General features: G+C 41.8%; 1 protein-coding gene across 1 annotated transcript in view; it reads right to left on the bottom strand.

The window, feature by feature from the left end:
• The window catches only part of LOC123503485, a 182,411-nt gene that overhangs the window by 59,270 nt on the left and 104,450 nt on the right, over window positions 1–18,691 (bottom strand). The window contains 1 exon segment of the mRNA XM_045253308.1: window positions 12,603–12,728. Coding sequence (XP_045109243.1) covers window positions 12,603–12,728 — 126 coding nt within the window.

Here is an 18,691-nt window from a genome sequence, read left to right as displayed (position 1 = left end):
ACCTCGCGTGAAATAACTTGGTGTTGGTATAAGGTTACTTTGATGTATAAGGAATATGAATTGTCTCTCCCCAATATTTTTCAATTAATTGTTGACGCAGTAAGTAATATTATTTCGTTCCCTTTAAATGTTCTGATATTTGTTGAAATGAACAAGTGAAGATTAACAATATTTGAAGCATTTTTGATGTTCTACGGTTTCGACATGACAGTGTGACCTTATTTCTGGTGAAGGCTGCACCGACACCAGCCAGGACAAGTGACGCCCGTGCGGACAAACACGTCACCGTCTCTCTGCTACAAGTCGTTTTTCGTCGCGAGTCAACAAAAACTTCCCTTTGTAAAGTGACATTGGCAAATATTTTTTCAGTTTTGTTTGGCATTTCACTTGCCTCCAGCTGCATAAATAAAAAGGCATCGTTGTGTCAGCGTGTGAGACTGAGAGCTCTCATATGAAAGGGCAGAGAGGTAGTCACTGGTAGGGGCACCTCTCCCCACCCCCGTAATTGGGTTCACAGGATACAAGTCAGCAACACTCGTATGTACCGGTTATTATATTCACTGTAATTAATCACTATCTCTCGTTCCAATTAGTGTTAACAGCTAAGTGCTGTGTTAAATAAGCCCTCTCCTCAAGCTACAATGCTACAATGCGTCGCTGCGGCACAACAGCTTTACATTGCTCTATTTCGATATATTACTAATGTTATCTTTCCGTCTTGTTAATGATCCATTTTTTTTTTTATCTTTTCTCCTTTTTGTCTTCAGATTTGACTCATTTGTTTAAAGCGATCGCTGCTTTTTGTTAGTCTGCTTTGTGTGTCCTTCCTTTTACATTAATTTCATGTTTTTATTCAGCACTGAAAAATAAAAGAATAATGATACCAATGACTCAATATGAACTCGCGAGGCGTTGACCTGTTGTTATTCAGCAGACCTAGATCCTTCATCATTCATCTTCGGACACTAATGACTGCGATACGAACAATTTTCATGAAGCGAAGATGAAGTTACGCAAACACGCATTTTCCAGTTCGCAACAAGCGCTCGTGGGTGAAGCGCTGTCATCACCACCTCGATCTGACGAATTCTGTGTGTAGAAGTGTCCGTGTGCACCAGATTAAATGACCTCACTGTACCGTATTGTGTGTAGAAATTACCGTGTGTACCAGATTAAATGACCTTACTGTACCGTATTGTGTGTAGAAATGTCCGTGTGCACCAGATTAAATGACCTCACTGTACCGTATTGTGTGTGTAAAAATGTCCGTGTGCACCAGATTAAATGACCTCACTGTACCGTATATGTGTAGAAATGCCCGTGTGTACCAGATTAAATGACCTCACTGTACCGTATTTGAGTTACGTATCCTAATTATTGTGTTCATTATGAGTCGGACGGTGCATTACTCACACCTGTAGGTAGGAAAAGCCACATGTGCACCGAGCCCTGTCCTGCGTGCACCGAGAATAATTGAGTGACCCTCAGAGCACCGCCATCGCCTGGTTTTTCATTTGCTTATTAACAAATTTAATTAAAACATTCATTAAATAAGTCACTCGCACGCATATAGCCATCAAGCAAACACACACACACACACACACACACACACACACACACACACACACACACACACACACACACACATACAGACAACTTAATTAACAAGAGAACCATCAGAAAGACGGGACAAGAAATTAATTAATAAATCAAAAGGAAAAAGAAAACAAGAGAAATGTCGGATTAAAAGAATGAGAAAAAAAGCTATGAAATGAGAGAGAGAGAGAGAGAGAGAGAGAGAGAGAGAGAGAGAGAGAGAGAGAGAGAGAGAGAGAGAGAGAGAGAGAGAGAGAGAGAGAGAAAATTATCCCCGTATTTTCCAGACTGTTAGCGTGATGAAACGGGAGATCCATGTATCACCTGTCGCAACTTTCACCCACCTTTCCTTAATGAGATTTCTTTGGAATTGCAACACCACTGGACTCTCGTACCTTCACTCCTCACAACCCCATCACCAACACCTAAACAGTCGCTCATCTCGCACACAATTCTACTCTTCCATACATAAAGATGCGTGAAGGAAACCCAGAGTGAGATAAGCTTAGGAAGGACACACATCTTCGAGGATAAGCTTGCAGTGTACTGAAGTATAAAACGTGATGGAATAGTGGAAGTGTTCAATTAATTCCACCCCAAAGTGTTCAGTAAATGTGCTCGTCAGGAGAGGGAGATTAGAGAAAGAGAGTACCAGAGGAAGGAGGGGGGCAAGGTAGGTATATTAAGTAGGATTATGAAAGGGAGAGTGTGAGTGGAGATGTGAAAAGGGAGATTAAGAAACAGTGCTGTGTTTTTCCACCCCTGATACCTGTCTTGGTGGCGTGAACGTGCAATGGTGGGTAATACACAAGATTCCATGGAAGTTAGGTTATAAAGAAGAGGCAAGGTACACATTCTCTCTCTCTCTCTCTCTCTCTCTCTCTCTCTCTCTCTCTCTCTCTCTACGAGGGAAGGGGAAGTGAATTGCGTGAGTGACATGACATACTCTGGTTATTTGAGAATATTGAGGGTGGGACTAAATCAGCCTAAAGTGTTTATGATGGGAGGAGGAGGAGGAGGAGGAGGAGGAGGAGGAGGAGGAGGAGGAGGAGGAGGAGGAGGAGGAGGAGGAGGAGGAGAAGGAAGAGGAGTAGGGAGACGGCCACCTGCTGCCACGGAAGATTAGGTGAAGCTGAAAAAAGAGAGGAATGGGAGGAGATACTGACAAAAGGGTTCAGGCTAGTGAGTAACTGTCCTTCTTTATAGTTCCTGGAGGACACGAAGTACAGTCGCGAGCACACACACACACACACACACACACACACACACACACACACTCTCTCTCTCTCTCTCTCTCTCTCTCAATATCAATAGTGGTGATAGTAGTAGTAGTAGTAGTAGTAGTAGTAGTAGCAGCAGCAGCAGTAGCAGTAGCAGTAGCAGTAGAGTAGCAGTAACAGTAGCATCAGCAGCAGCAGTAGCATCAGCAGTAACAGCAGCAGTAGCAGCAGCAGTTACAGCACAATCAGCAACAGCAGCAGTAGTAGTAGTAGTAGTACAATCAGCAACAGCAGCAGTAGTAGTAGTAGTAGTAGTAGTATAATTTAATAATAATAATAATAATAATAATAATAATAATAATAATAATAATAATAATAATAATAATGATAATAATAATAACGACAAAGGAGGAGGCGAGAAGGGAGAAGGGAGAAACGAAGCGGTAGGTACACAAGACTTTTCACCTCCAGCCTTACACAGTTCATGTCCTCAACTCGCACCTCGCAACACACAGGAGGTAGAGACGACACCCTTTACGCCAGTGACAATGTTCAGAGAAATTTTATATCACGCTAATTGGCGACAGGTGTCTCACAACGCCTTGCACCATCAATACCTTTAAATTAATTTCCACTCAGGTGTGTGTGTGTGTGTGTGTGTGTGTGTGTGTGTGTGTGTGTGTGTGTGTGTGTGTGTGTGTGTGTGTGTGTGTGTGTGTGTGTGTGTGTGTGTGTGTGTGTGTGTGTGTGTGTATCCTACTTCTCCACTTTCTTTTTTTTTTTTTTTTACCTCTTTATTTATAAGTTTCTCTTGTTTTCTCCTTTTCTTAGTTTCCTTCTCCGTCTTTCTGATAATCTCTTAAAGTTAAGTTACCTGCCTGTCTACCTGTCTGTCCATTTGTCTTTCGTTTTGTTGGCTGGTATAATTCTCCCTGTTACTGTTTGTCCAACTGTCTATTTATATCTATTTATATATCATTTGTCTGCCTATGATTATGTTTATATCTGTAAATTTCGTTTCGTACTCTCTCTCTCTCTCTCTGGCTCCTCGTAAAACAAACCAGGCAACAAGCATTAAAACTCATGCAGTGGTTCCTCGGCAGTAAAAGCTTGCCTGTGAAACAACACGAACACCAACGCACGCACAAATCCTCGTACCTAGCAGCATTAATATTAATTTATGGAAACACGGAGTGGCCTGAGCAGGAAATAACCTTAGGAGAAAAGGCCACGTGACCTACGATGTCTTGGCGCAACTGGAAAATAAAAGAAGCTTCCCTTTTATCTCAAGAGGAAAATTAATGCTGGACTTTCCATTTAAGAACACAAATTATATACTGGAGTCTTACGAGGTGTCGGTAATCATCTTATGCGACACAAAAGAACGTAGTTTATCACGGTGAAGTTTGCGTGTAATTGAGAGTAGACTTATGTTCGGAAACTTTTGACCGTGATAAAATATGCGAGTTTTAAACCTATTTCTTTATTTTTCCAGCAAAGAGGATTACGTATGCCAGAAAATTAAATGAAAGGATATTTTCTCTCTCTCTCTCTCTCTCTCTCTCTCTCTCTCTCTCTCTCTCTCTCTCTCTACAAAATTACCACCACTTCCACTACTACTACTACTACTACTACTACTACTACTACTACTACTACTACTACTGCTACTACTACTACTACTACTACTACTACTACTACTACTACTACTACTACTACTACTACTACTACTACTACTACTACTCTACTACTGCTACTACTGCTACTACTACTACTACTACTACTACTACTACTACTACTACTACTACTACTACTACTACTACTACTACTACTACTACTACTACTACTATTACAACTACTACTACTTTCAAGAGGCTGTAGTGGAAGTGATTGTGACTTTCAAGGCTGGGGAAAACAGTCCCAAGAACCTAACCAATCATCTTTGTTGTCTTTGAAAATGGTCATACGGAGAGTAAAGCGTTTTCTGTCTGTTTGTTCGTATGCCTTCCTGTCTATCTCTTTATCTGTCTATCTGTATATTACTTCCTATGCATACACACCATCCTGTCATCTTTAACAATCCTACCATATTCATAATTCCTCTTCTACCACCTTCATTATTTTGTATTTCATGTAAACTAAAAAAAAACCAGACTTTATCCCGTCGGTAGCATCATCTTCACACGTTTGAGAAAAAGAATTACGGACACGAGGTATTTACGAGGATTATGTGACTAAGTATGGTGTCTGTTTATTGAGTTACTACGGTAGATTAAATGGGTTCTAAAACGCTAAATATGAGAGAGGGAAAAACTGGCTTATAACGAATGGGGGAAAGGTGTAGTGGGAAAGCAGGAGGGGAGAAGAAGGGAAGGAGCGGTAGAAGCATTGGCTGAAAGTAGGAAAAAAGGAAAAGGTGCAGTAAATAGTGGGAAATGGAACAGGAAAAGAAAGGGTATATGATAGTGTGGACTAGAAAAAAGAGGAAAGGAGTGGAAACTGGATAAGAATAGGAAGGGTCTGTTCTTAATATGTGCCTTAAAAGGAGAATGGAAAACGAGAATGCAACGAAAGTGTGACGGAAAAGCGGAAAGGGATTTGTAAGAATGAAAATAATAATAATGTGTGTGTGTGTGTGAGAGAGAGAGAGAGAGAGAGAGAGAGAGAGAGAGAGAGAGAGAGAGAGAGAGAGAGAGAGAGAGAGAGAGAGAGAGAGAGAGAGAGAGAGAATAGTGGAGAGCGACAAAGAGAAGAGATAAAAGATGGAATGAAAAATAAATAAAATACTTAGTGTTATAACAATGTAACCTTCCTTGACCTCAACTGACCTGCAACACACGTGAGGTCAGCGGCTGGAGGAGAACACCTTCCGCTAACGTGACTGGTTGCAGGGATGAGACAAAGGAGAGAACACTAAGAGTCTCAAATCCTCCTTCATTTTCTGTCTCGTCTTCACTATCTTTCCACTTCCTAATTCTATCACACTTACCCTTCAAGCATCATACTGTCTCTTCCTTTTCTTCCTTTTCTCCTTCTCTCATCTCCCTTCTCCGTCTGCCTCTCCGTCACATCTGCTCTCATAGCGTCACCACCTCCCGCCTCCTCTCGGTCTCCTCTCGCGACTCGTCTCAAGTTTCCATCTATCTCTCCACTTCCTCACTCTATTACACTTACTATTCAAGCATCATACTGTCTCCCCTTCTTCTTCCTTTTCTCCATTCTCCATCTGCCTCTCTATCAAATCTGCTCTCCTAGCGTCACCACCTCCCGTCTCCTCTCGGTCTCCTCTCGCAGCTCCATCCTTCCCGTCCCGTTTACACTATTAAAGTAATATCCTTCCCGTAAAGTGATTTTTATTTTCGGTGGTAGAAGATATGTTTACTGATACCACTTAGGAGAGTAAAGGTAAAAGGGCGTACAGGAGGAGGAGGCAGAGGCAAAGGAGGAGGAGGAGGAGGAGGAGAGATAATCATTAATTCAAGATATTTACACTCTTTCAAACGTATATTCTTTTCCAATAGATAAATTTTCTTATACTTCTGAGAAAATGTTGTACCATGTCTTTTGTTTTGTGTATTTCGTTGTCTGTCTTCCTTCATTTGAATCAGTATCGTCCCCTCCCCTCTCTTTCCTCCTCCTCCTCCTTCTTCTCCACGTATTCGTCATTATAATCGTCATCCCATCGTTTCCTGTTCATCATTCCCGACAAAAAACATTTCCCGCATGCCGCCGTTGTTTTGATGTGAAGGCAGCTAAAAACATGTTTTGTGCGGGATTGATTCGCTGTGATCGCGGGGCATCTCGCCGGAGTCTCACGGATCACGGGGCCATCCCACAGGGAAATCACACAAAATCATAATGCATTTTTTTTTCTAAACAACGTCATCTGATTCCAATCTCACTTCCAATCCTTTCCGTTTTCTTTCCCTGCAACCCGATACTCTTTCCCTACTTGCCGTCTACATAGATTTTTTATTTATTTCTCGCTTTTTTTTACCCCTTTGATATCAAAATGAAGAAGCCAAGACGGTAGAGAAAAATACCGAGAAAAAATTGATAAACAAAATCGAATGGGTTCCTGGCGGTATTCTTTTTCAAATGTATTTTTTAAGATTATTGATCTTTTTCCACGAAAGAATTACATCACCACTAAGGCTTCGTCAGCGTGTTGGGAAGAACTACTCGTATGTGGAGCAGCGACGCAGTTGTTGTGTTCATTCCGCAGCTTCTCAAGTCACAGGAAGGAGGAAATAAGGGTAAGTTACGTAATCAATACTCTTATGACACTGGACCAACAACTCGAGGTGTGACCCACAGTGAAGAGTAAAATGAGCAATAGGTGTAGCAGTACGAGTAACAGTCTCGCTTCACCTGTCGTGGTTCTGCAAGTGTGACGGTGGTGCTGGTGACAAGCTTATCTTGAGTATACCCGCCACACAACTTGATCCGACATATATGAGTTCTGAGTCACGTTAATAACACATGTTTTTACCAATATATATGATGCTGTACAATGGAGTCACCGTCACCCCTAAGTTTTACGAACAAAGATACGTACAGCAATTATGGGAAGTAACGTGCATGTAACTCACAGTAATATTCAAGACGTAGTCGTTTTTATTCTTTCTGTTAGATCAATGGTCGTACGGGTGTTCGTCTGACGGAAAGACTTAAACACACACATGGAGGAGGAAGAATGTGGAGCAGGACAGACGACCAGGTATTAATTCTCCCTTCCTCGCTAAACGCAACGTCCACTCTAATATTTCAGGCAGTAATGTTGGTAATAGCGAGGAGGAAAGAGAATGACGCTCTCATTTCCGACGACAAGAAGACTAAATCGGGCGTGGGGAAAACAAATGCTTCCGGAAAAGCGTCGCTTCACAAGGCAGCAAAATGGAGAAGATAAGCTCACGGAAATGAAAACTGAAAATGAGAAGAAGAAACGAGAGAAAAAAAAATAATCCACTAAAACATACTGACCACTTACAGAACAATATCAATACATGTTATAGCAGTGAAGAGACAGAAAACACCACAACACACCAGAGACACACGTACGTATTGTGCACCTTATAGTCGGCAAAAGACAGACCGCCATAAGAAATACAGCAGCGTGTCGAGGAGCCCATCATGACTAATTGAAAGCAAGGAGAGCGAGGCACAAGCTGGAAATGAAGCTCCTAACATTCAGCGCAAGGATGGACAGATCAAACGTACCCAAGAGGATTTTTGGAGCGAAGAAAATAAGTAAGAGAGAGAGAGAGAGACTTGTCAGATAATCAGGCATCATCATCACTATGCCACGTTTCTCAATACAGTTCGAAGTTTCATATCACCCCAGACGGTAACTTTACTTCACTCATTCGTGCATCCCGTTAAACGCTAAAAGTCCCCCAATCCCCCGCAACCCACCCACCCACCCACGCACCCACCCACACACGGGCACAAAGGCAGGAACTTTCCATGCAATCTCGTTTGCATGTAACCCCATCACGATTCATATTTCTTAGGGAAGATGAATTCATAGGTTGTGTGTCAGTGCTCTCTCTCTCTCTCTCTCTCTCTCTCTCACCCACACGCACGCACGCACGCACGCATGCGCACACACACACACACACACACACACACACACACACACACACACACACACACACACACACACACACACACACACACACACACAAACATAACAATTTACCATTCTCAGCTGTGTGTGCCTCGGGTCTGCAGGTTCAGTCACGGGGAAAGAACGCTCAGTGCTGTATTGTGCATCATAATATGTATTATTAAGTTTCCGGGGCGTTCTAGGAAAAGTTTGCAAAAGCGTAACCTGAAGGCGAACGCTCTCCTGTCTGTTTGTTCGTATCTGCTTGTCTATTTGTTTTTCTGTTCCTCTGTCAGTCTCTGCTCAATGTGTTCAGTTTACATTCACTTATTTTCTCTAGTCTTCCTCGCAGTGTTCCCCAGCTCTCCCCACCCAACTGACCATGTTGACCCCATCGCCACTTGCTGCTTCCCCTCCCATCACTCATCCACACTTCAATCTTTCCCTTTCATCATCTCTCCTCAGGGACTTCTCTTCTTTCTCCTCCTCCTCCCCCTCCTCCTCCTCCTCCCCCTCTTCTCCTTCTTCTTCTTCTTCTTCTTCTTCTTCTTCTTCTTCTTCTTCTTCTTCTTCTTCTTCTTCTTCTTCTTCTTCTTCTTCTTCTTCTTCTTCTTCTTCTTCTTCTTCTTATCATTATTATTATTATTATTATTATTATTATTATTATTATTATTATTATTATTATTATTATTATTATCATTATTATCATCATCAATATTCCTTCTCCTCGTCCTTCTCCACCTTTCCCTCTTGTTGCTGTTGCTGTTGTTGTTGTTGCTGTTGTTGTTGCTTCTGTTATTGATATTGTTCTTTTTCCTCCACTACCACCACCACCAACTCCACCACCACCCCCACCACTACCACCACTACCACCACCACCACCACCACCACCACCTCCTCCCAAAGACATTCCCGTCGTTCAAGGAAAGTCTGACTCGCTCCACCATCGACCTCTCAGTAAGGACCCGACGCATCAGCACTTATTGCCGCCATCACCAGTGACAGGGGCGATGTACTCCTGCTACTGCTGCTGCTGCGGTGGTGGAAAATTATTACTATTCACTTGTATTTTGTCTGTAGCATGAACTGACAGGGTGATAAACAGGTAGATTGAAAATTAGACGTGTACTGCATGTAGATGACTATGTGGATAGGTATAACTATAAAAAAAAAAACCTTGTGTTTTAGCCTTCTCATAACTTTAACTCATTCAATAATATTAAGACGCGTACTTTAATTTGCTTCCTCTTTTAGATTTCCTCGTTCCCCTAAAGCTTATAACTTCTGGATATTTTACGCTACATTAGAGACTCGTAGCTAAAAACAGGAACGCTGAGCTTGGTAGACTCAATACATCTACGTTCGACGATAGAGTGCGGCAGACAAACTGAGACCAGCTGTGCATATAAAACTCCCGTAACGAATACTGATGAAAAACAAATTAGCTTTAGCCACTCGTCCAACTTTCCCACTTATTTGAATAACATTTCACTGACATGTAAAGCAAATAACAACATATATGAGTGCATTCATGTAATGGATACTGATGGAAAAATACAACAACTTGCAGCCTTGCCCTTACGTATATTACTGTGTACTTGTGGATGAGTGACTATTGATCAGACTGAATTTGAAGGAACACACGAAACATTGCTCCATGATTTAGACATTGGGGTTAGCCTGAAGCAACAATGATCGTCTTTTATCACCACTGAGATCATTGTAATAAATAGTTTGGATGGTCAAAGATAAAAAAAAAAAGTTAATATGAAGGTAATTTCACCTTTGTCATTATCCGAAGTATGCTTTGAAGATGCTGGAGTACAAGAAACAAGTCTTTTAAAACATATAGATGGTCATGGGAAATAGGTAACCAGGAGTGTAAGAGTTAAGAATGAATCCCCAGGTCACTAAGAACCGAAGCTCTCAAACTATACCAATGTCAAGGAAATAAAAAAAACAACAAGAAATTTCCAGACGTGCTCCTGAGATGACAGTCGATACCAAAACAGAAGAACGACGTGGAAGATACGTAACTTCGCCTTAGCCTTTGTGTACCTATGAGCTCAACAGTCCGTGGGGAGTGCGGGAGATGCTGACGCGACAAACTCCCGTGAGTGTGACCGGCGACTCCACGATAAAAGTGAGATTCCGGAGATAATTTTGTCTGGATCGCTGAGCTGGAGAGAGAGAGAGAGAGAGAGAGAGAGAGAGAGAGAGAGAGAGAGAGAGAGAGAGAGAGAGAGAGAGAGAGAAAATTTACACGTGTCTTGGCAAGGAATGGAAATCAATTTGTCAAGAACCACATTTCTGCTTAATCCAGCGAATGTATTAATTAAAGCTTAGGAATTCCTCTGCAGGTCACCAAAAGAGAAAGCCAAAACGTGGATGACAAGTGTAAAGGGGGTGCCAGGGAACCGAGAAGAGGTGGAGAGAGAGGAAAGGGAATGTTGCCAAAAAATGAAAGATGGGAAGGAAAGTTGGGCATGGTTGAGAAAGAGAAGGAATTTTGAAGAGGAAGATAAGAGGGAGAAATGAGAGGCAAAGAGAAACACCAGAAAATTACTAGAATAGGGAAGGGAAGATAGGTATTTGGGAGAAAGAGAAAGATTTTGAAGAGGAAGCGAATATGAAAGTGAAAAATAAGAAGGGGAAATGAGAGGGAGAGAGAGACATCAGAAAAAAAAGGAAAGTGGATATTTAGGAGAAAAGAGAAGGTATTGTGAAAAAAAGGGAAATGAATGAAAAAATAGGAAGGGGATATGAAAGTGAAGAACGGGGAAGGGGAAATGAGAATGAATGAGAGGAGGGTGCGGCAACGATCCGTAATATCGCAATTAGACAAAATTACCCTCACACCCTCTGTCTCTCCCTGATGAAATGAAATATATTACATTAAAAGAAATAAAACAACTGAAATAGACAAAAATAATATAATGTAAGATGTTTTTCCTTCAGGTATCTTTTCTTTTCATTGAGTATATAATTAGCTTAGTTTTCCTGGTGTTGGCTTATGAAAACATGGAAATATAGTAATAAGTAGAACACGGGATGAGAAATAGAAGATACTGTTAAAAATCTCGTCAAGTCTTCTGTCGCTATCTCCTTATTCTTTTTACGTTATTCACCTTTCCCTACACATTACTTTCTTTGACAACAATATTTTTAACTATTTTTTGCGCCATCATGTTTTCTCTTCCCTTATGTCATCATCTGTTACTCTCATCATTATTCCTGGTGCTTCCCTCTCTTTGGAAGTCTTCTTTTCCTTTTCCCTTCGTCTTACTTGGTTTCAACTTTCATCCGCCAACTTGATTATTTATTCAGAACATTTTAGTTAATCTAATTCACCTTCTCTCTTTTGCTACCGCAGAATATATTTGTTTCCTTTCCACCAAGTTTTCTCTTCCTCTCCTAATGAATTTATTTAATTTTTACACCAAGAACTGCCTTTTTCTCTTAATGATAAGTTTACCACATTTTAAAACTAAACTTTCTCTTCTGATGCTTTTCCTGTATTCTTAAAAAGTTTCCTTGTTCTCTCAACAATATTCTTGAATCCGTGGACTAAACTTTGCTTTTCGTTTTCAATATATTTGCTTAATTTTCATACAAGCATTTCTTTTCTCTAAAATTTTTGAGAGAATGTTTTCCACTGCTGGATTACATTCTAAGATTTACCTCTCCATAATAACGTTTTTTTTTTTTTTACAGTATAACCTTTTTTTTCCCCTTACGTTTATGCAGCATTTCCTGTTATTTTGATCACAAGGCAGGATAGACTCTACAGGCCGCCTTCCACCTCCTGAGGGAAGATAACGAGGCACTAGGGCGCTCAAAGTGATCTGGCTACGGGAAAAAAAGTATAAGGTAGTAACCCCTGCTGTGTTCTGACCACCGCTACGGTAGATAGGCCTAAATAACAGTCCCTTTTTCCCTGTCCTTTATCTCCTCCAGTGCCACTTTCTTCTCAGTATTCCCCTATTGTTTTTATTACTTTTCAATCTTCTTTTTACATTTATCTATCCCTTTCTCTATATTTCCCGAGTGCCTTTCAACTTCCATCTATTTTCACATCTTTATCTATCTATCTATCTATCAATCTTTCTATCCATCTATCCATCTATCTATCACTTCCTTCTCATTCTCTGTCCTGCACTGTCCCTCAGATGCGGCCTCACCTTAACAATCTGATCGCCCAGCTCGTCGTCGTCAGGGTTGGACCATTCGTTGAAGCAGAAGCTCTCGGCGTGCGGCCAGCTCACGCCCCTCGCCTGCAGGTGCTTCTCGGCCAGCGTCAACCACAGCTGCGGAGGAAGGAAGATCGCACTGGAGTCATGTATAAAGTCATGGGAAAAGGATGGCTGACTGTCTGGTTGGGTTGCTAAGGGGTGGCGTTCTCTCTCTCTCTCTCTCTCTCTCTGTGTGTGTGTGTCTCACACACACACACACACACACACACACACACACACACACACACACACACACACACACACACACACACACACACACGTAAACGGCTTCACAAATAGAGCAATAAATTAGCAAAATACACGACAAGAGAAAGTGGTGCGCACACAAACATACATAGATCTGAGGAAAATAATGATAATTTGGTACTAAAAGGTAGAACATTACAAACTTAACTCTTTAAAAATCCTGGTAGGTGAAAACAGATCAGTTAAAAGGCACGCACGCACGCATCCCTACTCCACCTTCCCACCACACACACACACACACACACACACACACACACAGACACAGACACAGACAAAGGTTGCAGCAGCGCTATAGTCGAGGAATGACATTTGAAAGTTACTGATTTTCTTCTCTTCTGTTCACCGCAACTCGCCACGTCCTTCACACTCCATTTTTCTCAGAACCGAGGCGGAAAATAGACCTTCAGAATTGACCGCAGAAACCCAAAATAAACCAGTTATGGAAAAATACACGCGGAATTCATCTTAATTTTTGCATTCGTTAATGGTGTGTGTGTGTGTGTGTGTGTGTGTGTGTGTGTGTGTGTGTGTGTGTGTGTGTGTGTGTGTGTCAAACTGTCCTCCTACTTCCCTACAGTGCCTCACCCGAAGGACTGACACAAAATCTGGTGGCGGTGTTAGAAGGCGAATGGAGAACCAGGGAGAATTATAGTGGGAGTCTTTAAAGAGAATGCGAACTTTGGATGGGTGGCAGTGGTGGTGGTGGTGGTGGTGGTTGAACAGGTAGTAGTAGTAGTAGTAGTAGTAGTAGTAGTAGTAGTAGTAGTAGTAGTAGTAGTAGTAGTAGTAGTAGTAGTAGTAGTAGCAGTAGCAGTAGCAGTAGCAGTAGGAGTAGTAGAAGAAGTAGTAGTATCCATTGTTTGTATTTACGTAAACATTCCCTCTAAACTGAATTTTCTTTTCTCTCATCTAGTAATTTTAATCCATTTTCTTTTCTCTCATCTACTTTTTTCCGTTTTCTATGTTTAATAATACGAAATTTCTTGCACGATTTTTCTCTAATCCAATACCACCATTCGTCTCTCGCTGCTCCATCCTTGACCAGTCCTATGAATACCAAAGCTACCTCAATTTTCCATCTACAGAATTTTAAAAGGCTATTCCCTTCCACATATCACGAGCTCTTATTCTGACAGGCAGCGTTCCATCTTTCGCTCCTTTGTCCTCCTTCCTGCGTCACGTGACATGGTAAGACACTAAGTTACACAATTACTTCTTACTATCACGCACACCTCTTTCGCTGCATGAACACCAAAGCATGTTTCTTCCCGAGGTGTTCAGTCTCTCTCTCTCTCTCTCTCTCTCTCTCTCTCTCTCTCTCTCTCTCTCTCTCATAAAATGTCAAATGAAACGCTTTTATCCACTTGAATACAAATTTTCAAGTCATGTATCTGAAAATCTTAATGTATGCTTTGAAAAGTCATCGATTATTCATACTCAAATCACCCCTCCTAGATTGTTTATCCAATACTGACTCCACGCGCCACCCTCACCTCTATTCATCGAGTCTTTTATACAACCTAATTCAGTTAAACCCAACGTACATGTTAGACAAAACCTACATTAGCTCCTCTTTGTTGTCGAAACATTCCCAACACACCCCAGTCTGTACACACCACTCATTGAATAGATCCTCGTTCAGAAGTTTAATAGGCTAGGGTGGATGGCGTGTAAGAGAGTAAGATTCCCACAAAAAACGCCCACTTCCAAGGCCTAACATAAACGCAGGCTGGGCAGGTAAGAAATAACACAGGTAGCGTCAAGAAGTGGGAACAAAATAGAGTGGAAGGAAAGTCCCACTGAGCTGTCAATCCTAAATGAAAGGTTAAGGATCATCCCAAATTGGAAAAGTGTATATATGTGGTTCAGGTTTAATAAAAGAGATATCAGTAGTTTGTTGTTGCTCCCAGATCTGAGGCACGGTTGAATTCTGACTGGTTCACGCCTCGGGGTTCACTTTAACAAAACTTCTCACCTGACACGGCCTGGAAAATAGGAAAGTCTTCGCTGAACATGAGCTCGAAGCGTCGCTCACAGATTAGGAAACGAAGATGTGAAAATATATAAGAATAAAAGTAAAAGCAATTAGTTAAAACGTGCTTGACGCATTACATTTGATCTTTAGTGGGAAGAGAAACCACTACAGCCAGCCACCATCGTCACGACCACCACCACTACTTTTACTGTTTATGTCAGCGCCATTTTTGGGTGTGGAGTGGCGCCTGCACACTATAACGTCCAATCAGGGTTCGCTCCCGTTACGCCGCTGCCCCATTACAGGATGCTATAACTTACTTTTACGGTAACACAATAAGGCTGGAAGTGCCGCCACCACCAGTCCACCACCCAGGCCCGCCCCTCTCCCAGGACTGCCCGGGTGTGGCTCTTTTAGTCTTTACAGGTGGTCGACCCGTCACGTCCCTGGGAAACAGCTTCGTCCCATGACCCCCTGCCGTGACAGTACATGCTTTGTTGTTGTTGTTGTTTTTTGTTGTTGTTGATATTGATGATGTTACTGTTGTCCCTGTTTTTAGTCTCTCTCTCTCTCTCTCTCTCTCTCTCTCTCTCTCTCTCTCTCTCTCTCTCTCTCTCTCTCTCTCTCTCTCTCTCTCTCTCTCTCTCTCTCTCTCTCTCTCTCTCTCTCTCTCTCTCTCAGTGTGTGTGTGTGTGTGTGTGTGTGTGTGTGTGTGTATGGCTGGGTGTGTGCGGCCGCTCATGAACAGCTGTGGGGCCTGAAAGGAAGCTAATATCGAAAAACAACTCCCTTTGCCCTCCTCTGCCTATTCCCTGCCTTCCCCTTCTGCCAACCGCCGCCAAACGAGTGTTCCCATATTTTTTCTACTTTTATATATACTTTTTCAAGGCAGCTGCGGGATAATATACTGGATGATTACTTTCTAGTTACTGATGAAAATTATAACTACCACAATAACAGTAATGATGAGAAATGAGAGAAGTCGACAAACTATAAAAAAAAAAAGAGAAGGCTTAAGTGTCGTACAGTAAGTAAGATATGACAAACACACACACACACACACACACACACACACACACACACACACACGTTGCAGCCAAAGAAACATTGAATGATGATCTCGGGAAATGTTAGTAATGGGAAGTGACTATAGGTGAACCAACAAATATCTGGTGCTTCGTAGAGGTTAAGGGCGGCACACAGTCACTCACATCAATATATTGCCAACGATGGTCCCTCCAGCCGCTTCCTCTCTTCCCCGTCAGGCTTATCTGGTCTAGTATAACAACTGTTTCTCAAGGCACCAATCTCTTAAGCCTAAAAAATTAAAAGTTATGGACTCGTAAACCTACACAACAACATTTACTAGCAAAAAGTCCAGTCAGTGATTAAGAGGATGTGCCATCGATATAGTAGTGGTGAAAAGAAGAATATGGGAATACAGAATGGTAGATGTAAATTTACTGCCATATGGTATCCGACTCATCTCCTCTTACTGTCTCGTCAAACGTTCCTTGGTACTTGATTGCCACATAAGTTCTGTTTGGTTCATATAGACTGATGATGATGCTGATGTTGATGTTGTTCCTGTTGTCGTTGCTTTCTCTCTCTCTCTCTCTCTCTCTCTCTCTTTATTTTTTTATCGTGTGTGTGTGTGTGTGTGTGTGTGTGTGTGTGTGTGTGTGTGTGTGTGTGTGTGTGTGTGTGTGTGTGTGTGTGTGTGTGCGCGCGCGAGCGCCATCATCCACCTCTCCTGATCAGCATCGGTCTTTAAAATGCAAGTTGATCGTATATTAAAGCCTGCTCGTCTCCACAAAAGAGACGGAAGAGAGGAGAGCCGTAGGCCTAACCTCTCTCTCTTTGGAAAAAAGTACTTCGAAAGCGAGAGAAAAATAAAAAAAAAAGTTTGTAGGCATAAGGAACATTACCTAAGACTTATTTCCAGGAAAGAGGGAACTACCACAGTATAAAGAACAAGAGCAATAATAAGAACGGAAACAACAATAATAACAATCCAACCCAACTAGTAATAACAGCGAGACAAAACTTTCCTTTTACAATGACAATGCTGCCACTGCTCCCTCTCCTCCTTCTTTGCGCGGGGAAGTTTGACGGCACACAAACAATCTCAATATCGGGTCTTGTGAATAACAGCCCGAGAAATGAAAGAAAAGAAGCGAAGAAACAAAGAAACTCTGCACGAAAAACGAAGAAGAGAGTAAACTATACACACACACACACACACACACACACACACACACACACAAGAAAATTCGACATTTGTTCTCATTTCCTTATTACTTCCAACACGTTTTCACATCCTTTTATCTCCTTCAAACAGACTATTATCCTTGTGTCCGTCTCCTTAGTTACTGCTCTTTCATCCCCACTTGCATCTCCTCTTCTCTCTCTCTCTCTCTCTCTCTCTCTCTCTCTCTCTCTCTCTCTCTCTCTCTCTTCCATTATCCCTTTCATTATCCTTTTCTTTTTCTTTTTCTCTCAAGTCCACGACGGCCTTGGGTTCTTCACATCAGCGAGAGAGAGAGAGAGAGAGAGAGAGAGAGAGAGAGAGAGAGAGAGAGAGAGAGAGAGAGAGAGAGAGAGAGAGAGAGAGAGAGAGAGATTATTGTGTAATGTATGCTCTCTCTCTCTCTCTCTCTCTCTCTCTCTCTCTCTCTCTCTCTCTCTCTCTAATTAAACAAAGTGATCCAAACAGCCAAAACTTCGTCAAACTTTCCTGAACGTGAGTGAAGAATGATTGACTGGCTGTCTTTCCCAGCTTAATAATCAATACTGCGTGACTTAAAATGACTACCGGTGTGAGCTGAGTGTTTGGTAATAGGGAACTAATTTATAAACGAAATTCTCTACAGGTAAGTTTGTTCTAGTGTTGTGCAGGATAAATAACATAAAAAGTACAGGTATTGATTTCCGTTCAGTTGCGGTTCGTAAACTGATTCAGTTATATATTTGTAATCATTTGTATTTTGAAAGTGTGTGTGTGTGTGTGTGTGTGTGTGTGTGTGTGTGTGTGTGTGTGTGTGAAGAATGAATGCAAGAATAAACGAGCGTATGAACAATATTTACTTAAAAATAATTAGTGTACAAAATAAAGTACTAGAAAAAAAATCTTTACCACACGTCTTCCTTTCACCACCACCACCACCACCACCACTACTACCACCACTGCTCCCCTCTGAAGGCTGCAGGAATGAGCGATCAGGGAGGTTGAGAGACACGTAGCCTCTTATACCCCCTCTTAGCAGTGGCCACGTAAAGGTAACAGACGATAGGTAATTAAGAAGCCTTCATTACGTGGGAGTTTGTGGGAGACTTCTTTCCTTCACTGTGTTGCATGGAAATTAGAAAAAAAAGTAGAAAAAATGTGGAGATATGAAAAGTAAAACAAGGGAAAGAGAAAATGAAGAGAGGCGAAGGGAAAGAAAAGAGTAGGTAAAGAGAAAGGAAGGAGACAAGAAGGGAAGAAAACATAAGGGAAAAAAAACAGTAATTAACAGAAGTTGGAGAAATAAAATGGAGAACAAGGGGAGGAAAAAGAGACGAAAAAAAGGTCATTAATTAAGTGAAGGTGTTCCCCAAACTACGTGCTAGGAGAGGTGGGTGTCTCTTAAGGGCTCCCAGGCGTGTGTTCTGCTCGGTGGGGGAATCAAGACCGGAATAAGAAAGTATGGATTCCGAAGGGACTGGAGTTTCGGAAGTACTTCTGATCTGGTTATCATAGTGTTGTGAGGTGTTCTGGTGGTGGTGATGGTGGTGGTGGTGGTGTACTCATCTT

This window comes from Portunus trituberculatus, chromosome 14 (assembly GCF_017591435.1).
Source record: "Portunus trituberculatus isolate SZX2019 chromosome 14, ASM1759143v1, whole genome shotgun sequence".
Classification (NCBI taxonomy): domain Eukaryota; kingdom Metazoa; phylum Arthropoda; class Malacostraca; order Decapoda; family Portunidae; genus Portunus; species Portunus trituberculatus.
The sequence above is the reverse complement of the archived record's forward strand: the minus strand, read 5'-3'. Positions and strand labels throughout refer to the sequence as shown.